Below are 15,247 nucleotides of genomic sequence, written 5' to 3'. Positions count from 1 at the left end.
TCAGAACTTCTGAGGGTGGGCTTCAGGTGGAGTATATTTGAATGCTCCAGGTGATTACTGCAGCCAAGATGCAGACCACTGAACTAAAATAGAGGCTGCCTGACCATGTCAGAGGTGTTCAAGTAAAAGAATACATTTAATACGCTGTTATTCGTGGGGCTTCCCAGCTGGTGCTAGTGGTAAAGAACCCACCTGCCAAGGCAGGAGATGCAAGAGATGTGGGTTCGATCCCTGGGTCAGAAGATCCCCTGGAGGAGGGCACGGTATCCCACTCCAGTATTCTTGCCTGGAGAATCCCATGGACAGAGGAGCCTGTCAGGCTGCAGTCCATGGGGTCAAGAGTCAGACATGACTGAAGTGACCGAGCACGCACGCATGCTGTTATTCTTGTGCAGTGTCTAACCGTATACTTGTTTAATGTGTCCGTTTTCAAGGTGCAGTGAGTGTTTAAACATTGAATAAAGATCTTATGATCTAGTGGCAAATACTTCCAGGAAGTTAGGTGGAGAGAGAGGGAGTGGGAAACAGATGACAGTATGTGTGTGTGCGCGGGCGCCTTGGGAGGGGAGAAAGTGCTGAGCACATCATTTGATGCAAAACCAGCTTAAAGGAAGTCTGCGGTGAAGGAAGGAAACCGCATCTCGCTGGGACTTGGGAAAGCTGCTACATGCCCGTCTCTGGAAGAGACACACCACTTCCTCAGCTGTGCTGGGGGACAGCATCGTTGTTGGTCTGCTCACATAGATGTCCCGTGGCTGTAGCAAGGAGAACTAACTCCCTGGGAAAGGGGGTCCTTCCTAGGACCCTGACTGGGGCTCTGGGCTCTTGATTGGTGTTACCGGCTCCCTGGGCGTTGACAGTTGTCCCGGTATTAGGAGGTCCACGGTCCTTACCTTGGGAACAAGGCCTTCCCTAACGGAGCCCTACCAGTCGCTCCAGCTTCCTCTTAGGCCTCCGCTTTTAGCTCCAGGAAGACCACAGCGTTTGCAGCTGTGCGATGCCTCGGGGCCTGTGGGGACCCGCTCCCTCCTCCTGCCGAATTCCTCATTCCTCCAGCCTCAGCTGAGGCTCTGCGCATCCCGGAATCCCTTCACCCGGCCAGGGCTGGGGGAGCGCTCTTGTGCGGCGCTCCCACAGTCTTGTTCTGGAAGTCGGGACACTCGCTCCACTCCGGTGGCCGGTCCGTCCTCCAGATAGGGGAGGGCACCAAATGCACAGGCCCGCCTGGCCTCCAGGGGGCAGTCCGGAGACCTGAGTGAGTGAGTGAACGACTGAATGACCAGGTGGCTGAGTGAGCGGGTGAGCGAGTCGTGAACGAACAAGCGGATGGACCAGCGGGCGGACGAACGAGGAAGTGAGCGAGCGAGCGGACCAGAGGGTGAGAGTGAGGACAAATGGATGAATGAGTGAGTGGGGGCCTGAGTGAGGGCAGGTGGGGACTGACTGGGCGGGCAAGGGAGCGGCCAGAGAACCTGCAGCGGAGGAGCGGCGGACGCCGGCCGCTCAGCGCGAGTCTGGACCGCGCCACCTGCCCTCCGCGTGGCAGCTGAGCCGGGGCGGGGCGGGAAGGGGGGGAGTGGGCGGGGCGACGTCGGGAGTGGGCGAGGCGGACCCGGCGCGTGGGCGTGGCGAGGCCGCGAGTGGGCGGGGCAGGCCCGGGGCGGGCGGGGATAGGCCGGGGGTGGGTGGGGCCAACCCTGGGCGTGGGCGGGGCCGGGCCCAGGCCGGCGGGAGCAGAGGAAGTCACGTGGCGAGCGCTCACATGACCGGCGGCGCGATGGACCCGCTGCCCACCGCGCCCGGAGCTGCAGCTGCTGAGGCGGAGGCGGACGAGGAGGCGGACCCGCCAGCGGCAGGTATGGCAGGCACCCCCCAGGCCCCGCGCGGCTCCGGCCCGCGCTCCCTGAGGCCCTGCGGCCTTCGGTTCGCTTCCTGGCCCCGGACTCCCCGCGCCTGCTGGGTCCTTCCCTCCCACGGCCCCTCCCGGTCCACGCCCAGGAGGGCGCGTGGCTCCGCGGCTCAGAACCCCAGCACCTGTCCGGGTTAGCGCCTCTCTGCGCGCTTCTGCCTGCGTCTCCCCGGGACTGTCCGGGTCCCTCGTGGCCGCAGGACCCGCCCGCCCCGCGCTTCCTGCGTGCCCACCTGCCCGCCTCGTGTCCCTGGACTTGCCGGGCCTTGGCACGTACTGTGGCGGCTCAGGACGTGGGCATTTTTCGGCCAGCCCGCCGTGTTTCTCCCTAAGTGCTTTTCTTAGTGGGTGAGCGTGAACACTGAGAAGCATGCTTGAGGCTTGGCTTTTCTAGGATGGCCCATTTAGATGGTACCCCTTCTAGTCTTCCAACTGGAGAATACATGTGGGTGTGAGTTACTGCAACTTCTTGGTGGTGGTGGTGGTGGTGGTGGTGGCACAAAGTTGGAAACTCCGTTTGGAGGGTCTGGCAAGGTGTCCCCGAGGAGGTCATGCTTAAAGTGAGTCCTAGAGGGCTGGTTAGACGGTTGATTCATTAGGGAGAAAAGGAGGTAGGAGTGGAGTGAAGCTGCTGGGGGCCTGAGTGGGGTTGGACAGTGCTCTGGATTGGCCTGTTTGCCCTGAAGACCCTGGGTGAGTCTGCCTTTAGACACCGCACCCGCCGCTCCCCACCCTTGGTCTTTATTTTTCTTTTCACTTGTAGCTTTATAAGGGGTAGCATGTGATGGCTCGTGCTCATGGTTAGAACATTGTGTTCAGGAGGTCACACGTTTGAGTCCAGCATGGGCCGGTCAGCCTGCCTCTATCAGGTGCCCACACTGGACTCCTTATCCAGGTCACGTTTGGAAATGTGAGGCAGTGTTTGAGCAGGAATGCTTCTTCCCCTGGGGATTGTAAAGCAGTTCACAGTCACTGGATGTGTGGTTTGGTGGTGGTTCGGGGCTGTCTTTGCGGGTGCAAGGACAGCCTGAATGGTTCCTGCAGGACTCACCCGCTGGCTGCTGTCATGGTGTCAGCCACCTCCGCTCTCTGACACCGGCAGCTGGCCTTGTTAGCGGCCGCAGTGATCTTGTTAACATTACGCATCCAGTTGAGGGAGGTGGCGTGGTAGAGGAAAAATACAACAACAACAAAAGCACTTTTTTTTTTTAAACTGGGAAAGCTAAAACCCAGAGGTAAGTGGCCTGCCCACAGTGGGCAATACTAAGAGGGTATGTTGGGGTGGGGAGGGTGGTTAGATGGGCTGCAATCAGAAAATACGTCTTTGAGAGTAAATTGTATCCAAATATGATATGTGTGTCTTTCACGCTTGAGCAAAGGTTGATTTTGACTGTTGAAGAAGTTGTGCCTTACGGATATACAGTGAATTTCGTTTTCTCTGATGTTCTGTCCACACAGCCATAGCTCACTACTAGTATTAACTGTGGGGACCATGGGGGTCTAGGTCTTTGTAGTGCCTTTGGGATTGTCAAATGATGTTCACTGTGGTTTTCAGCCTTAAGAATGTTTAAAAAAATTTTTTTTTAAAGTTAATTTTTTTTTGGCTGCCTTGGGTCTTTGTTGCTGTGAGAGGGCTTTCTCCAGTTGCGTCGAAGTGGGCTGCTCTTCCTTGGCGTATGCGGGCCCCTCGTGGCGGCTTCTCTGCCGCCGAGCACAGGCTCCAGGTGAGTGGGCTGCAGTCGTTGCAGTAGGTGGGCTCAGCAGTTGTGGAGCATGGACTTTAGTTTCTGTGCAGCATGTGGCTCCTTCCAGACCAGGGATCCAGCCTGTGTGTTCCCTGCATTGGCAGGCAGATTTTTATCCACTGTACCACCAGGGGAGTCCCAAGAATCGTATTATATTCTAATCCCTGGAAGCTTAAGCTGTGAATGATAACTCCCTTCCTAAAAATTTAACTTTCAATTTTGCAATACGTAGACAATTACGTTTCCCTTACAAAAAAAAAAAAAAAAAAAGCAAACACAACTGAGAACATTGTCGATGGGCACTCGGCACCTCTAACCAGTTTGGGATGGACCCTCTCACCCTGTGTGTGTGTTTATACTCGTGTGTGCTCAGACAGCGTACACCTCCTTGTGCCTCTGGCCTGTAATTTCCCTAGGGTCGTGTATGGGTTTTCTGCTGCTGCTGTAACAAAAATGACTACAAAGTGGCTTAACCAGCAGAAATGTATCATTTTACAGTTTAGAAGGTCTGTAGTCCAGAACAGGTTTCCCTGAGCTAAAATCTAGCTGTGGGCAGGGCTGTGTTCCATCCGGAGGCCCTGGGGGAGAAGCCGTTTCTTGGTCTTTCCCAGCTCCCAGATACCTTCCACATTCCTTGACTGATAACCCCCTGGCTCCAGCTGCCCCAGGCCGCACCTTTCTTGTCCTGTCCTGTCTCGGACTCTTTCTGCTGCCCACTTCTTCCACTTTTAAGGACCCCTCGGATTACATTGGGCCCACCTGGTAATCCGATAGGGTTCTCCCAATGTTGATGTCAGCTGATTAGCAACCTGAATTTTATCTGCACCTTTAGTTCTCCTTGACTGGGTAATCTAACAGATTCACAGTTTTCTGGGATTAGGGTGTGGGTACCTTTAGAGGTCATTAGTCTGCCACAAGGGCTGCCCAAGGTGGCTCACAGGTAAGGAACCTACTTGCCAGTGCAGGAGATGCAGATGACTTGGGTTTGATCCCTGGGTCAGGAAGATCCCCTGGAGGAGGAAATGGCAACCCACTCCAGTATTGTTGCCTGGGAAATCCCGCGGACAGAGGAGCCTGGTGGGCTACAGTCCGTAGGATTGCACGAGTCAGACACGACTGAACGACTGAGCACACACCCGCATTCTGCCTTAAATACCCCGAGGAGTGCAATTGCTGGGTCATGGGGTTGCACACTTTTTTAAAAAAAGATTATTTATTTTTGGCTGTGCCGGGTCTTTCTTGCTGCCTGGGCTTTTCTCTAGTTGCAGCTAACGAGGGGTTACTCTCTCGTTGTGGTGCGTGGGCTTCTCATTGCGGTGGGTTCTCTTGTTGCGGAGCACAGGCTCTCTGGCACACACAGTTCAGTAATTGTGGGTCCTGGGCTCTAGAGCACAGCTAGATTCATGTGACTCCGGGCTTGGTCGCTCTGCAGCATGTGGGATCTTCCTGGATCAGGGATCGATCCCATGTCTCCTGCATTGGCTGGCAGATTCTTTACCATGAGCCACCAGGGAAGCACAGTTGCATGTTTGTTTTTTGTTTTTTTTTTTAACAAATACTGACAAATTATCCTCTCTGACGGCTGTTACCAATTTATACCTGTAACAGCAATGCATTTTCTGACTGTAACCTCATCACCATTAAATGCCATGTTTTTTTTTTTTAAAAAATTCCTTCAGCATTAGAGAAATTAAGAACGTGTTTTGTTTTTGTTTTAATTTTTGTTTCAGTGAGGTTTAGTTTCTTGTGATACTTTGATCTTGTATGACCTTCCTGAGCTGACTGTTCTTATCTTTGGATCATTTTCTTACGGGATTGTTCTTTTTTTTTTTTTCGCTTTGTAGTAGTTCTTTTTGTATTTTGGTCTTAGACCTGTTGTGGATTTCATATTAAAGTCATAACCATCAAAATAGCTGATTGACTGGAACCCTGTTTTCTGACTGCAGCCTGAGAATTTATTTCAGGGTCTGTTCAGAGGTTATAAAGCTCAGTGATGATGCCCTGGAGTGCCTAAGAATGAGTGTGATAGGTGCTTGCTTGTCTAATCTGATTTTGGGAATTGCGTCATACTGGATAAAAATACAGATTACCAGTGGGTCCCAGCCCTGCTTTCCTACAACCCTGCAGCCCTAAACTTGGTCTTCCCTTCCTTCTTTCCTTCTTCCCTGCGCCTCATAGCTCCTGGGATCTTAGTTCCCTGACCAGGGGTTGAACTCTAGACCTTGGCAGTGAAAGCGCCTTGTCCTAAGTGATCGGCTTCACTTCTGCTATAGCCCCTTGCTGAACGCACGCCATACCTGCTGTTTGGTTAGGAAGCTCTGAGCTGTTTGTCTTCCCAAACCTGGGGTGGGGGTCCTCCTGGCTTTCTGTGGGGTCAGACCTGAACTCTGCTCCTCCTCCCAGCGACTCTGCCGCCGGCCGCTGAGCCCTTTGTGCGCCCGCGTGGTCTCCGCACACGGCCCACCCCGTGGTCTCCATGCCCCCTGTGCTCCCACCACCACCCCGCTGCCGCCGCTCTGCCCAGACACATTTGCCAGGCAATTCGCTGAGCTGTCGCTTGAGATGTATGCATTTGACAGATTAAATTATACCTTAAAGTACCATCTTCGTTGGGGCAAAAAAATACCTTCCTGTCCATCTCTCTCCCTCCATCACACACATTTCTGTAGTTAGCTCCTGGGGGGCAGAAACCATTATTTTTCTTTACATCCCAGCATCTGCTAATGGAGACAGGTCTCTGCTATTGGAATAGAGTTACACGGGTTTTTGTTTTTTTTTGCAGCATGGGGATCTTAGTTCCCCAACCAGCGATGGAGCTGGGACCCTGCAGTAGGAGTGCAGAGTCCTGACACACTGCACCGCCAGGAAGTTCCCTAGAATTACATTTTTATCTTAAGTGTTTTTAGGATAGGATCACATGTTAGTTTGGTGACAATGGTAGCTGTGCGAGTATTATTTAAATTGGCTTTAATGCCCTTTGAACTCTGTTTCTCTCTCTTTCACACAGACACACAATTTGCAAGGTAAAATGTGTCCATCTGAAGAAAGAGGAACTGAATCTCTCCTACGTAGAGCAGGTTTTGCCAGAATTTGTGGTTAGCAAGAAAGTGATGTGTTCTGGTAGGGGAATTTGGTTTTGGTTTATTTTTTCCTTCCCAAGAAAAATGCACGAGAAAAAGAGATGTTTGGCCTGCAGTGTGCAGGCTGATGGGAGAGGCTGGAGTGGTGAGATGCAGAGAGATGGGAGTGGCCTCCCCAGGGCCTGCAATGCGTGTTAAGATGAGCTGCCCCAGTGATTAGAACCCAGGCCCAGTGAGCAGGCTGGCGGCCTGGACCCTCGGGGATCCAAGAGTGCACCCCTGACCATGCTACCCTCTGAAGAACTGAAGCGTTTCCATCCTTTGAATGTGTTCGTTGTAGAATAGCTAAGAAATCATAACCAGACTCGAGGTAGAGGTTCTTGGGGAAAGCATCAATAAGGAGATCCAACCAGTCCATCCTAAAGGAAATCAGTCCTGAATATTCACTGGGAGGACTGATGCTGAAGTTGAAGCTCCAATACTTTGGCCACCTGATGCGAAGAACTGACTCATTGGAAAAGATCCTGATGTTGGGAAAAATTGAAGGTGGCGGGAGAAGAGGGCAACAGAGGATGAAATGGTTGGATGGCATCACCGACTCGATGGACATTTGAGTAAACTCCGGGAGCTGGTAATGGACAGAGAGGCCTGGCGTGCTGCAGTCCATGGGGTCTCAGAGAGTCGGACACAACTTAGCGACTGACCAGCAACAACGATCTGTGTTAAAACCTCATGTGGACAGGGTGGGTGTGCTCCGCAAGTGGAGCTCCAGGAAAGGCTGAGGCCACCCTTGGCGCTGTTTCCAGCTGGCCTGGTTGTAGGAGGACACACGTGCCCTTGGGGTTCAGGGTCTGTCAGCTCTCTTACCCACTTTGAAGTGGGTATACTAAGCACGTGTGAGGTGAAGATTCGTGACTGATGAGTTCCGGGGCAGTTGGTGTGAGGTCTGGAGGCCGCTCTGGAAGGATTGAGACGTGCCTTTCCAAAACTCTCTAACCAGCATTGTGCCAGTGACGTTCTTGCCTACGAGTCTCATGAATGAGTGGTAACCGGACCAGTGAGATTTCGTGTGGCGTGTGATTCTGCACTTTGAGGAGAAGGTTGCACAAGTAAGGTAACCACAAATACTAGCGTCTTATAAAAGAGAAATCACCCGTGAGCCCACAACCGCTGATTTTACCTGTTTCCTGCTCCTGTGCATATGTGTTGGACATAGTTAACCTCAGGCTGTATTTACATCTTGTCTGCTCGGTTCCCTTAATGTTATTCTGCACTGCTAAGGCGTTCTCACGCTTTTCTCTTTGAGGTCTGTGTGATAATGAATCAAGGAGTGTGTGTGTGTGCTTGTAGAGTGCGAAGGTGGTAAAATGTGATCCTTCACCTGGAGTCAACATTAAAAATTGTCCTGATGCTTGCATTTGGTAAACAAAGCCTCTCTCCTGCTAAACTAGTTCCCCAGCCTAGAGGTGATGGCTGCTGTCAGCTGTGCGTGTGGAGCTGTGGTTCAGTAAGCTCCGGTGTTAGACTTTGAGACCTGGGGAGATGTCCTTAGGTGACCTTGGTTGTGTCCTGCTTAGTGACCTTCTGCAGATACAAGTTCTGAGTCCCCGTGGCCTCTCCTAAGGGTGTTTGAGAGAAGCCAGAAAAAAGACACACCATAAGATTCCTGCTTATATGAGGCTCACAGCCTGCAGTCAGACTCTGCTGTGTGGGGACGCTTATGCAGGTGGTGAAGTGATAAATGAGCAGCAAGGGAGAGATCGTGAGAATGGGGCTGTGGTCACCTCTGGTCAGAGAAGGGAGGGCCTGCGAGGGCACAGGACAGGGGCTTCCAGGACCCCAGTGCTCTGTTAGCTTTTTAATCTTTTTATTTATTTATTTGACTGCAGCGGATCTTAGTTGCGGCATGTGAACTCTTTAATTGTGGCCTCTGGGGTCTCGTTCCCTGACCAGGGATGGGACGGGGCTGCCCTGCGTTGGACACGCGGAGTGAAGTCCCCGCAATGCTCTTTTCCATTTCTGACCTGGGTGGGTCAAACATGTGTGTTGATACATAAAACTGTCCTTAGATATTGTACACGCCTGTGTGTCTGTTTCCCAGGAGAAAAGTGTCAGGGAAACCCCAGCGTGTCCCAGATCCTGTGACGTTAAGTAGATTTGCTATTAACACAGCTTGACAGGCAGAAGTGGGCGCTAGGGATCTTGTTTGAAAATGATTTTGTAGGAGTTTTGGCCTCTCGGCTTCTACTCTCTAGTTAATATTGCAGATCTATTTATAACGAAGTGCGTGTTTTGTTGTGTCAACACCCGCCCCCAAAGGAGAACCGTGCAGTTCATCAGTAGGAGATTCCTGGCTCCACTGTTTCCGATGCCTGTGTCTGGTTATACTGGCCCAGCCCGCTGGCAAGCCCAGATGTTCACGTGGCCCCTGGGACCAGCAGGAAGGGGCCCCAGGGCCTCCGGCATCCGTGCGTTGGGAGGAGGAATGTCTGGGGATGTCACCTCTGTTGGAACTGCAGAAGCCCTGTGCTGGGACGGAGTTGGGGGACACTCCTGACTTGGCACAGTTCGTTATCTGCAGAACCGTAATTGCACCTCCCAGCTCCCGGGAAGTTCCAGTCCAGGTGGCGGGGTGGTTGGGGCTTCCGAGAGCTGACCACTCACGGCTGGCTTTCCACTCTGAAGGGGGGTTTGAGACTGCGCTGTCAGTTCTTCAGGACCCAAGGCCGGGCTGCGTGCGTGCAGGCCCTCATCTTGGGGTGGCTTCTGCTCGCCGCGCGTCCTCGTGGGATGGACACTGAAGTCGGGGTCCCGTGGAAGTCTAAGAGGCTCAGGTATCCCCGTACGCTGTGGGGGTTCTGTTCCCCTGAGAGGGGCTCTGCTGGGGGGGAGAGTATCCCGTCCCCCACCTCCCTGGTGGAGGGACTTGGCGGGGGGGTTGTGCAGGGCGGGGGTGCTGTGTGTAGTGATGGCCAAGGCCTTCCTTGTGCCTGACGCGTAAACTAACAATCCTGCAGTAACGCTGTGCAGCGAGGGGTCTCACCCGCCCCACTTTACCAAGGCACCCAGAGACCGTGACTCACCTGGCACCTACGGCGGGTGGTGGCCGAGCTGGAGTCCCCGCGGGCGCCTGGCTCCGGCCACGTGTCGGGTTTGACCTCCTCACACTGCAACCCCGCTGTCTGCGCCACGGGCCCCTTTCAGGAGCCTGTCTGGAGGATCGGCTTCTGACTGTCGGAACCAGCCAGTCCCAGGCACAGACCCTTTGGTCCTCAGAGGGTTTTTCTGAGAGGAAGGAGGTTCCAGGATCCTGTTCTTGTGGAGACCGCCCGAGACCCTCGTGAGGTGTGCGGTCTTCTCTTTCCAAAAAGGGAGCGGCTGCCCAGAGGGCGCATCCTCGTGGATCGCAGTGAGGGCGCGGGGCGCCCCGCCCCCGTGAGGCTGAGTCCAGTCTGGGGAGGGGGCATCGGAGGGGGCTTGTTCCCGTGGCGTTGGCTGTGATGGCTCTTGTCCGGTGTGTGTGAAACTCGGGCTGAGTCCCCGTCATGTTTGGGGTGCTCGGCTCAGCCACGTTCTCCAGTTCTGGGGTTCGGGGCGGGCATGACTAGACGGGAGCTCAGCCTTCCTTGCCTGGAGAACCGGCTCTCCACCTTCAGTGCGGATTTAGCTGTTGGGGGAGAACTGACTCAATATTTTTCTTTCTGTGACATTTTTCACAGTTCCTGGTTTGTCCATGCCAGTTTCCGAGGCGTTCCGTGTTCTGCTTGATTAACTGCGTTCCTGGTTGTCTACCCCGAAGGCAGCTGGAAGGCAGGGGCCCTGTCTCATTCCTGGTGATCAATAAATATCTGTTTAAGTGAATTTAATTGTATGTCACTTGGCTTATAATATTGGGTGATTGCTTCGGGGTTTATTAGAGGGACTGAGTTAGGCTGCGAATGCAGGTTCTCTGCGTCACCTCCGCTGGAATCCAGAGACAGAGTCTGCCAGGTATTTTGGAATATGTTCACTTTCACGTCCAGAGATCCTAGAAAACCTGAGTCACTTTTAGACGAAACCATCTAGGCCTGGGAGGAGGGTTGTTTTTTTTTTTAAAAAAGAACAAAACCAAAACCAGATTGAATTGAGTTAAACAGAGATGAGTATTCTTTTTGGAACTTTGAACTTCTGCTTTCTCAGTTATTCCAAGATTTCCCGAGTTAGCTAAAATAGTTTTTTTTTTTTTTTTTAAACTCTGGAAAAAGTCCCTGGGCCTCCCCACATGAAAGCATTCCAGAAGCGAGAGACCCAGGGAGACTTTGATGAGCAGATTCCACGATCCCTTCCAGAGCAGGTTTGTCAGGCTCCTGAGAAGCAGGGGTCTCCGGGTCAGAGGGGACCATCTGATAGGTGGCTCCTTTCGGGACTGGGCTTCAGTTTTGTGATGTCCTAAGGAAACAAGCGATTTTCCCCCTCTGTGTGGTTTGGTCCCTTGCGTCTCCCGCAGGGAGGAGTGGCCACTCACAGCCAGAGGAGCCCCGTTGGCGTGAACGTCAGTAGTTCACGTGCCCGGACTGGAGGGCCGGGCGGTCTGTGCTCTGGGGGTTCTCGTGGGATTTAGGGAGTCACGTCGCCGTGGGACCCAGTGCTTGAGTGACCAGCGTCCCCTGGCCAGCAGTCCATTTCAGTCTGCGGTTTTGTCTGGGCACACGTCCTGTAAAAGCCGGGCGCTGTGCTGTGTGCTTTCACACACAAACGCATCTTTAAAATTCTTGCCGTCAGCCAGCAGCGTGCCTGGTATTGTCCCCATTTCGGAGAGGAGAGAACTGAGTGCAGAGAGCTGGGCTGCTCGTTCGTAGTCACGGGGGAGTCAGCCGTGTGCACCGAGACGCCCCGACCTCTGACCCAGGGGTGTGGCGTGCCCCCTTTCCCCTGTGTGTTGTGGGCATCGAATGAGGCCCCGTGAGTCCCCTCACCTGGCGTTGGCTGTGGCCCCACGAGTCACCTGGCTCACCCTGACCTCTGGCCGGCCTTGCTGCCGGGGGGCCTCCAGTTTTCACATCTGTAAAATGAGGTCAGAGTATCTACTTGGAGTGTCTGCAGGAGACGTTACATAAGCAGCCAGAAGGTTCAGACACTGGTCATGCCTCTTCAGCGGTGGTCGACCCTGCACACAGCTGTCCGGGTGACCGTCTGCATCCTGCTCTTGGCTCCGTGGGGGGAGGAGGACAGGGAAAAACGCTTTATTGAGGGGTTTCTCCGTACTTAGCGGCTGCGTCTGCTCCGACTGACTTGCACCTTCACAGCCGCGTGGACACCACGGGGGCCCACAGGGCCCTGAGCGCGGCCACGTGGCGTTCCTGCGGCAGCGTCCCCAGCTCAGCTTTTCTCACTGGTGGCTGAAACCCACCTGGGGGGTTTTGCAGGTGGATGGTCTTTTCCTTCTTAGCAGACACCTCCTCTCAGAGTGCGAGCTGTCTGTATTCAAGGCTCCGTCCCGGGGTGGGAGGATACTTGGTGTTCACAGGAACTGCAGAGAAGGAGTTCATCAGGCATTTTTAGAGGTTGTGTTAAGGTATAGTTCACGTAGCACATAATTCACCCGCTTCAAGTGTGCAGCTCAGGGGTTTTTAGCGTACCCTGAGAGGTAGACAGCCTTCACCATGGTTGATTCTAGAACATTCTCGTCATCCGGTACCTGTCAGTAGTCCCCCCGCTTTTCCTCCAAACGCCTCATCCCCCAGACTACACAGCCACCAGTCTTTCTGTCTCTGTAGATTTGTCTCTTCTTGAAATTTGTTATCAATAGAGCGACGCGTTGATGCTTTGTAGGCCTTAGTGACGACTCCTTTTACTCCGCAGTGTTGTCAGAGTTCATCTGTGTTGTGGCCTGAATCAGTATTTCCTTTTATGGGTGAGTAATACTCCGTTGTATGGATAATTCACGTTTTACTTATTCGTTCCTCAGTCCATGGACGTTTGGGCTGTTGTGACTAACGCTGACGCCAGCACCCCTGCGCCCGTCTCTGTGTGGGCACGGTGTTTCATTTCTCGTGGGCGTCCACCTAGGAGTGACGTCGTCGGCTCACAGCCTGTGTGTAATCTCTTGAGGTTAGCTGCTGGGCTTCTTCGCCGCCGAGTGCGTGGGTTCCGGTTCTCTACGACCTCGCCAGCATTTCTCATTGCCTGCCTTTTGGATTACAGCCACCCCAGTGGGTGGGGTCCCGAGCGGTTGGACGTCTTTTCACGTCCTTGTTGGCCTTTTGTGCATCTCCTTTGGCGAAACGTCTATTCAGATCACTTGCCAACCTTTAAGATTAGTTTGTCTTTTTTAAAAGCTTGAGTTCTAAGTCTTCTTTATGTATCTTAGGCTCAAGTCCCTTATGGGATACCTAGTTTTGTCCATATTCTGTGGGTTGTCTTCACTTTCTTGATGCTCTTTTATAGCACAATAGGTTTTTGGTTTTTGCTCTTTTTTTGGTTGTTGCTGTTGTTGTTGTTTGGCTGCGCTGTGTGGCTTGCTGGATCTTAGTTCCCCAACCAGAGATTGAACCTGGCCCTGGCAGAGAGAGTGCCGCGCCCTTACCCCTGAGCCGCCAGGAGATTCCCAGTGGTTTCTGATTGTGATGAAGTCCAGCTGGTCTCTTCTGCTGGTGCTTCTGGGGTCATATCTAGGGAGGCTTTGTGGGACCTCAGGTCACAGAGATTTACTTCTGTGCCTTCTGCTGAGAGTTTTACAGTTTCACCTCTGACGTCTGGGGCCGTGGTCCATCTTGGATGAGTTGTGTTTGGTGTGGGGATGGTGCCCGGTGGTGTTCTTCTGTTTGGAAACCTGGCCGTCAGTCGTCATGCAGAACTTTTGGGGTACACATGGTGTGTGCCCCTCCTGTGCTGGGCAGGATCCCGGAGTGAGAGCTCCCTGAGGGGGTTTGCGTGGTGTGTGTGGGAAACCTGTGAACCAGGTGGGTTAGGAGGAGCTCGGCCAGGACACTCAGGCCAGCCCGAGACCTCGAAGACCAGACACTCCGGCGGGTCCTCGGCGAGCACTCCCTGGTGAAGCCGCGTCTGCATTGATCTTCTGAGGCTGGAGGGGATTCGGTTTGGAAATTCCCAAAATACTAGTAAGCACAGAGGGCTTGGATGGACTGTAAGAGGTTGTTTATATTTTGCTTCAAAATATAAATGAATATGTAAAGCAGAATATGAAAACACCTAATGGCTTCCCAGGTGGCTCAGACGGTAAACGATCTGCCTGCAATGTGATCGATCCCTGGGTCGGGAAGATCCCCTGGAGAAGGAAGTGGTAACCCACTCCAGTATTCTTGCCTGGGAAGTCCCATGGACAGAGGAGCCTGGCGGGCAGTAGTCCACAGGGTCACGAAGAGTCGGACACGACTGAGTGAGTGAGCATGCCCGCGAAAGCACTTCAACCTTTTCAGGAAGGCGGGACCATCCTTTTCTTGCGTTGTAGGTTGGTTATTCACAGGGCCAATACAGCCTTATAGAATCAGGGTTTTTGTCTTACGTTCTTTGGGCAGATAAACGGATATAGCTGCAAGTTGGCAGAGAGGCCTTGGCGGGTGGGCAGATAGGCCAGGGTGAGGATGTCACTGCTCAGGGCTCCGTGTGGCCGTGCTCGGTGACGGCCGTGAACAGCTCTTCCTGTCGCTGCAGCTCACCGAGGCGGGGTTCCTGCTGCCAGGGAGGCCCGAGTGCCACTATGGGGGCGGGGGGTGGGGTGGGGAGGGCGTCAGCTCGTCCCGCCTGGGAGACACAGCAGGCCTTGGCTTCTCCTCGCGGCTTTCTTGCTCCTGGGAGTTCGATTCCTGCTTTGCGTCAGCAAATGCTTATTGAGCACTTACTCTGTGCTAGACGCGGGTCTTAATTGCTGGGCTACTAATTAGGAGCAAAGTAAACAAAAAGGCCTGCTTTCATGGGATTTCTGTTCTTGCCGTGGAGATGGACAGTATTTGGTGGACGAGGCGAGTGGGATTCAGGTGGGAGCTCTGGCTGGGGGGCGGTTAGGGCGCAGCTTGCTGTCACCGAGGAAGCGTCATCGAGAGTGACTTGGGACCAAGTTTCCAAGGAGGTGGTGTTGGATGGTGGGTTTCTGGGGAAGGGAACCCTGGCCAAAGAGACCGCCGGCCGGGGCGCCCAGGCCAGCAGATGTGAGCTGTGTTCAGGGGTGGCTCTGGAAGCCAGCGTGGCTGGAGAGAGGGGCCCAGGAGGGCAGGAGCATTTCCTGGCTGAAAAAGATGAACATTTTGGGGGGGGCAGTGCTGGAGTTGAGGAAACTTCACGTTAAGAGCTGTTCTTGGGTTGTCATTCTGATCCTCACTTAGGAAGCTTTAGTTCTTTTTTCTTTTTCTAAACATCATTTCCTTTGTTGATTTATGCCTGTGCTGGGTCTGCGTTGCTGTGCGGCGAGCAGGGGCTACTCTGCGTGGTGGTGCCCGGGTTTCTCACTGTGGTGGCTTCTCTTGTTGGGGAGCTCGAGCTCTAGGCACGCGGGCGCGGTAGTTGGGGCTCCCAGG

At 53.6% G+C, this 15,247-nt stretch overlaps 1 protein-coding gene across 16 annotated transcripts in view; it reads left to right on the top strand.

Moving 5' to 3' along the window:
• SNX8 (sorting nexin 8) overlaps positions 1–15,247 on the top strand; it is a 60,819-nt gene that overhangs the window by 18,948 nt on the left and 26,624 nt on the right. For 3 of the 16 annotated variants that reach the window (XM_081552550.1, XM_081552546.1, XM_081552545.1), the window contains exon 1: positions 14,428–14,710. The exons of 7 other annotated variants lie outside the window; for them this stretch is intronic. In XM_081552550.1, coding sequence (XP_081408676.1) covers positions 14,647–14,710 — 64 coding nt within the window. In that variant the 5' untranslated portion in view covers positions 14,428–14,646. Of the gene's footprint in view, positions 1–1,245; positions 1,379–1,756; positions 1,857–14,427; positions 14,711–15,247 lie in introns of those variants that run through there. 6 more of the 16 variants (XM_081552552.1, XM_081552548.1, XM_081552547.1 and 3 more) reach the window with 5 other exon arrangements.

The sequence above is a fragment of the Giraffa tippelskirchi genome, chromosome 13, assembly GCF_054371585.1.
Source record: "Giraffa tippelskirchi isolate mGirTip1 chromosome 13, T2T-mGirTip1v1.2.pri, whole genome shotgun sequence".
NCBI lineage: Eukaryota > Metazoa > Chordata > Mammalia > Artiodactyla > Giraffidae > Giraffa > Giraffa tippelskirchi.
The sequence above is the reverse complement of the archived record's forward strand: the minus strand, read 5'-3'. Positions and strand labels throughout refer to the sequence as shown.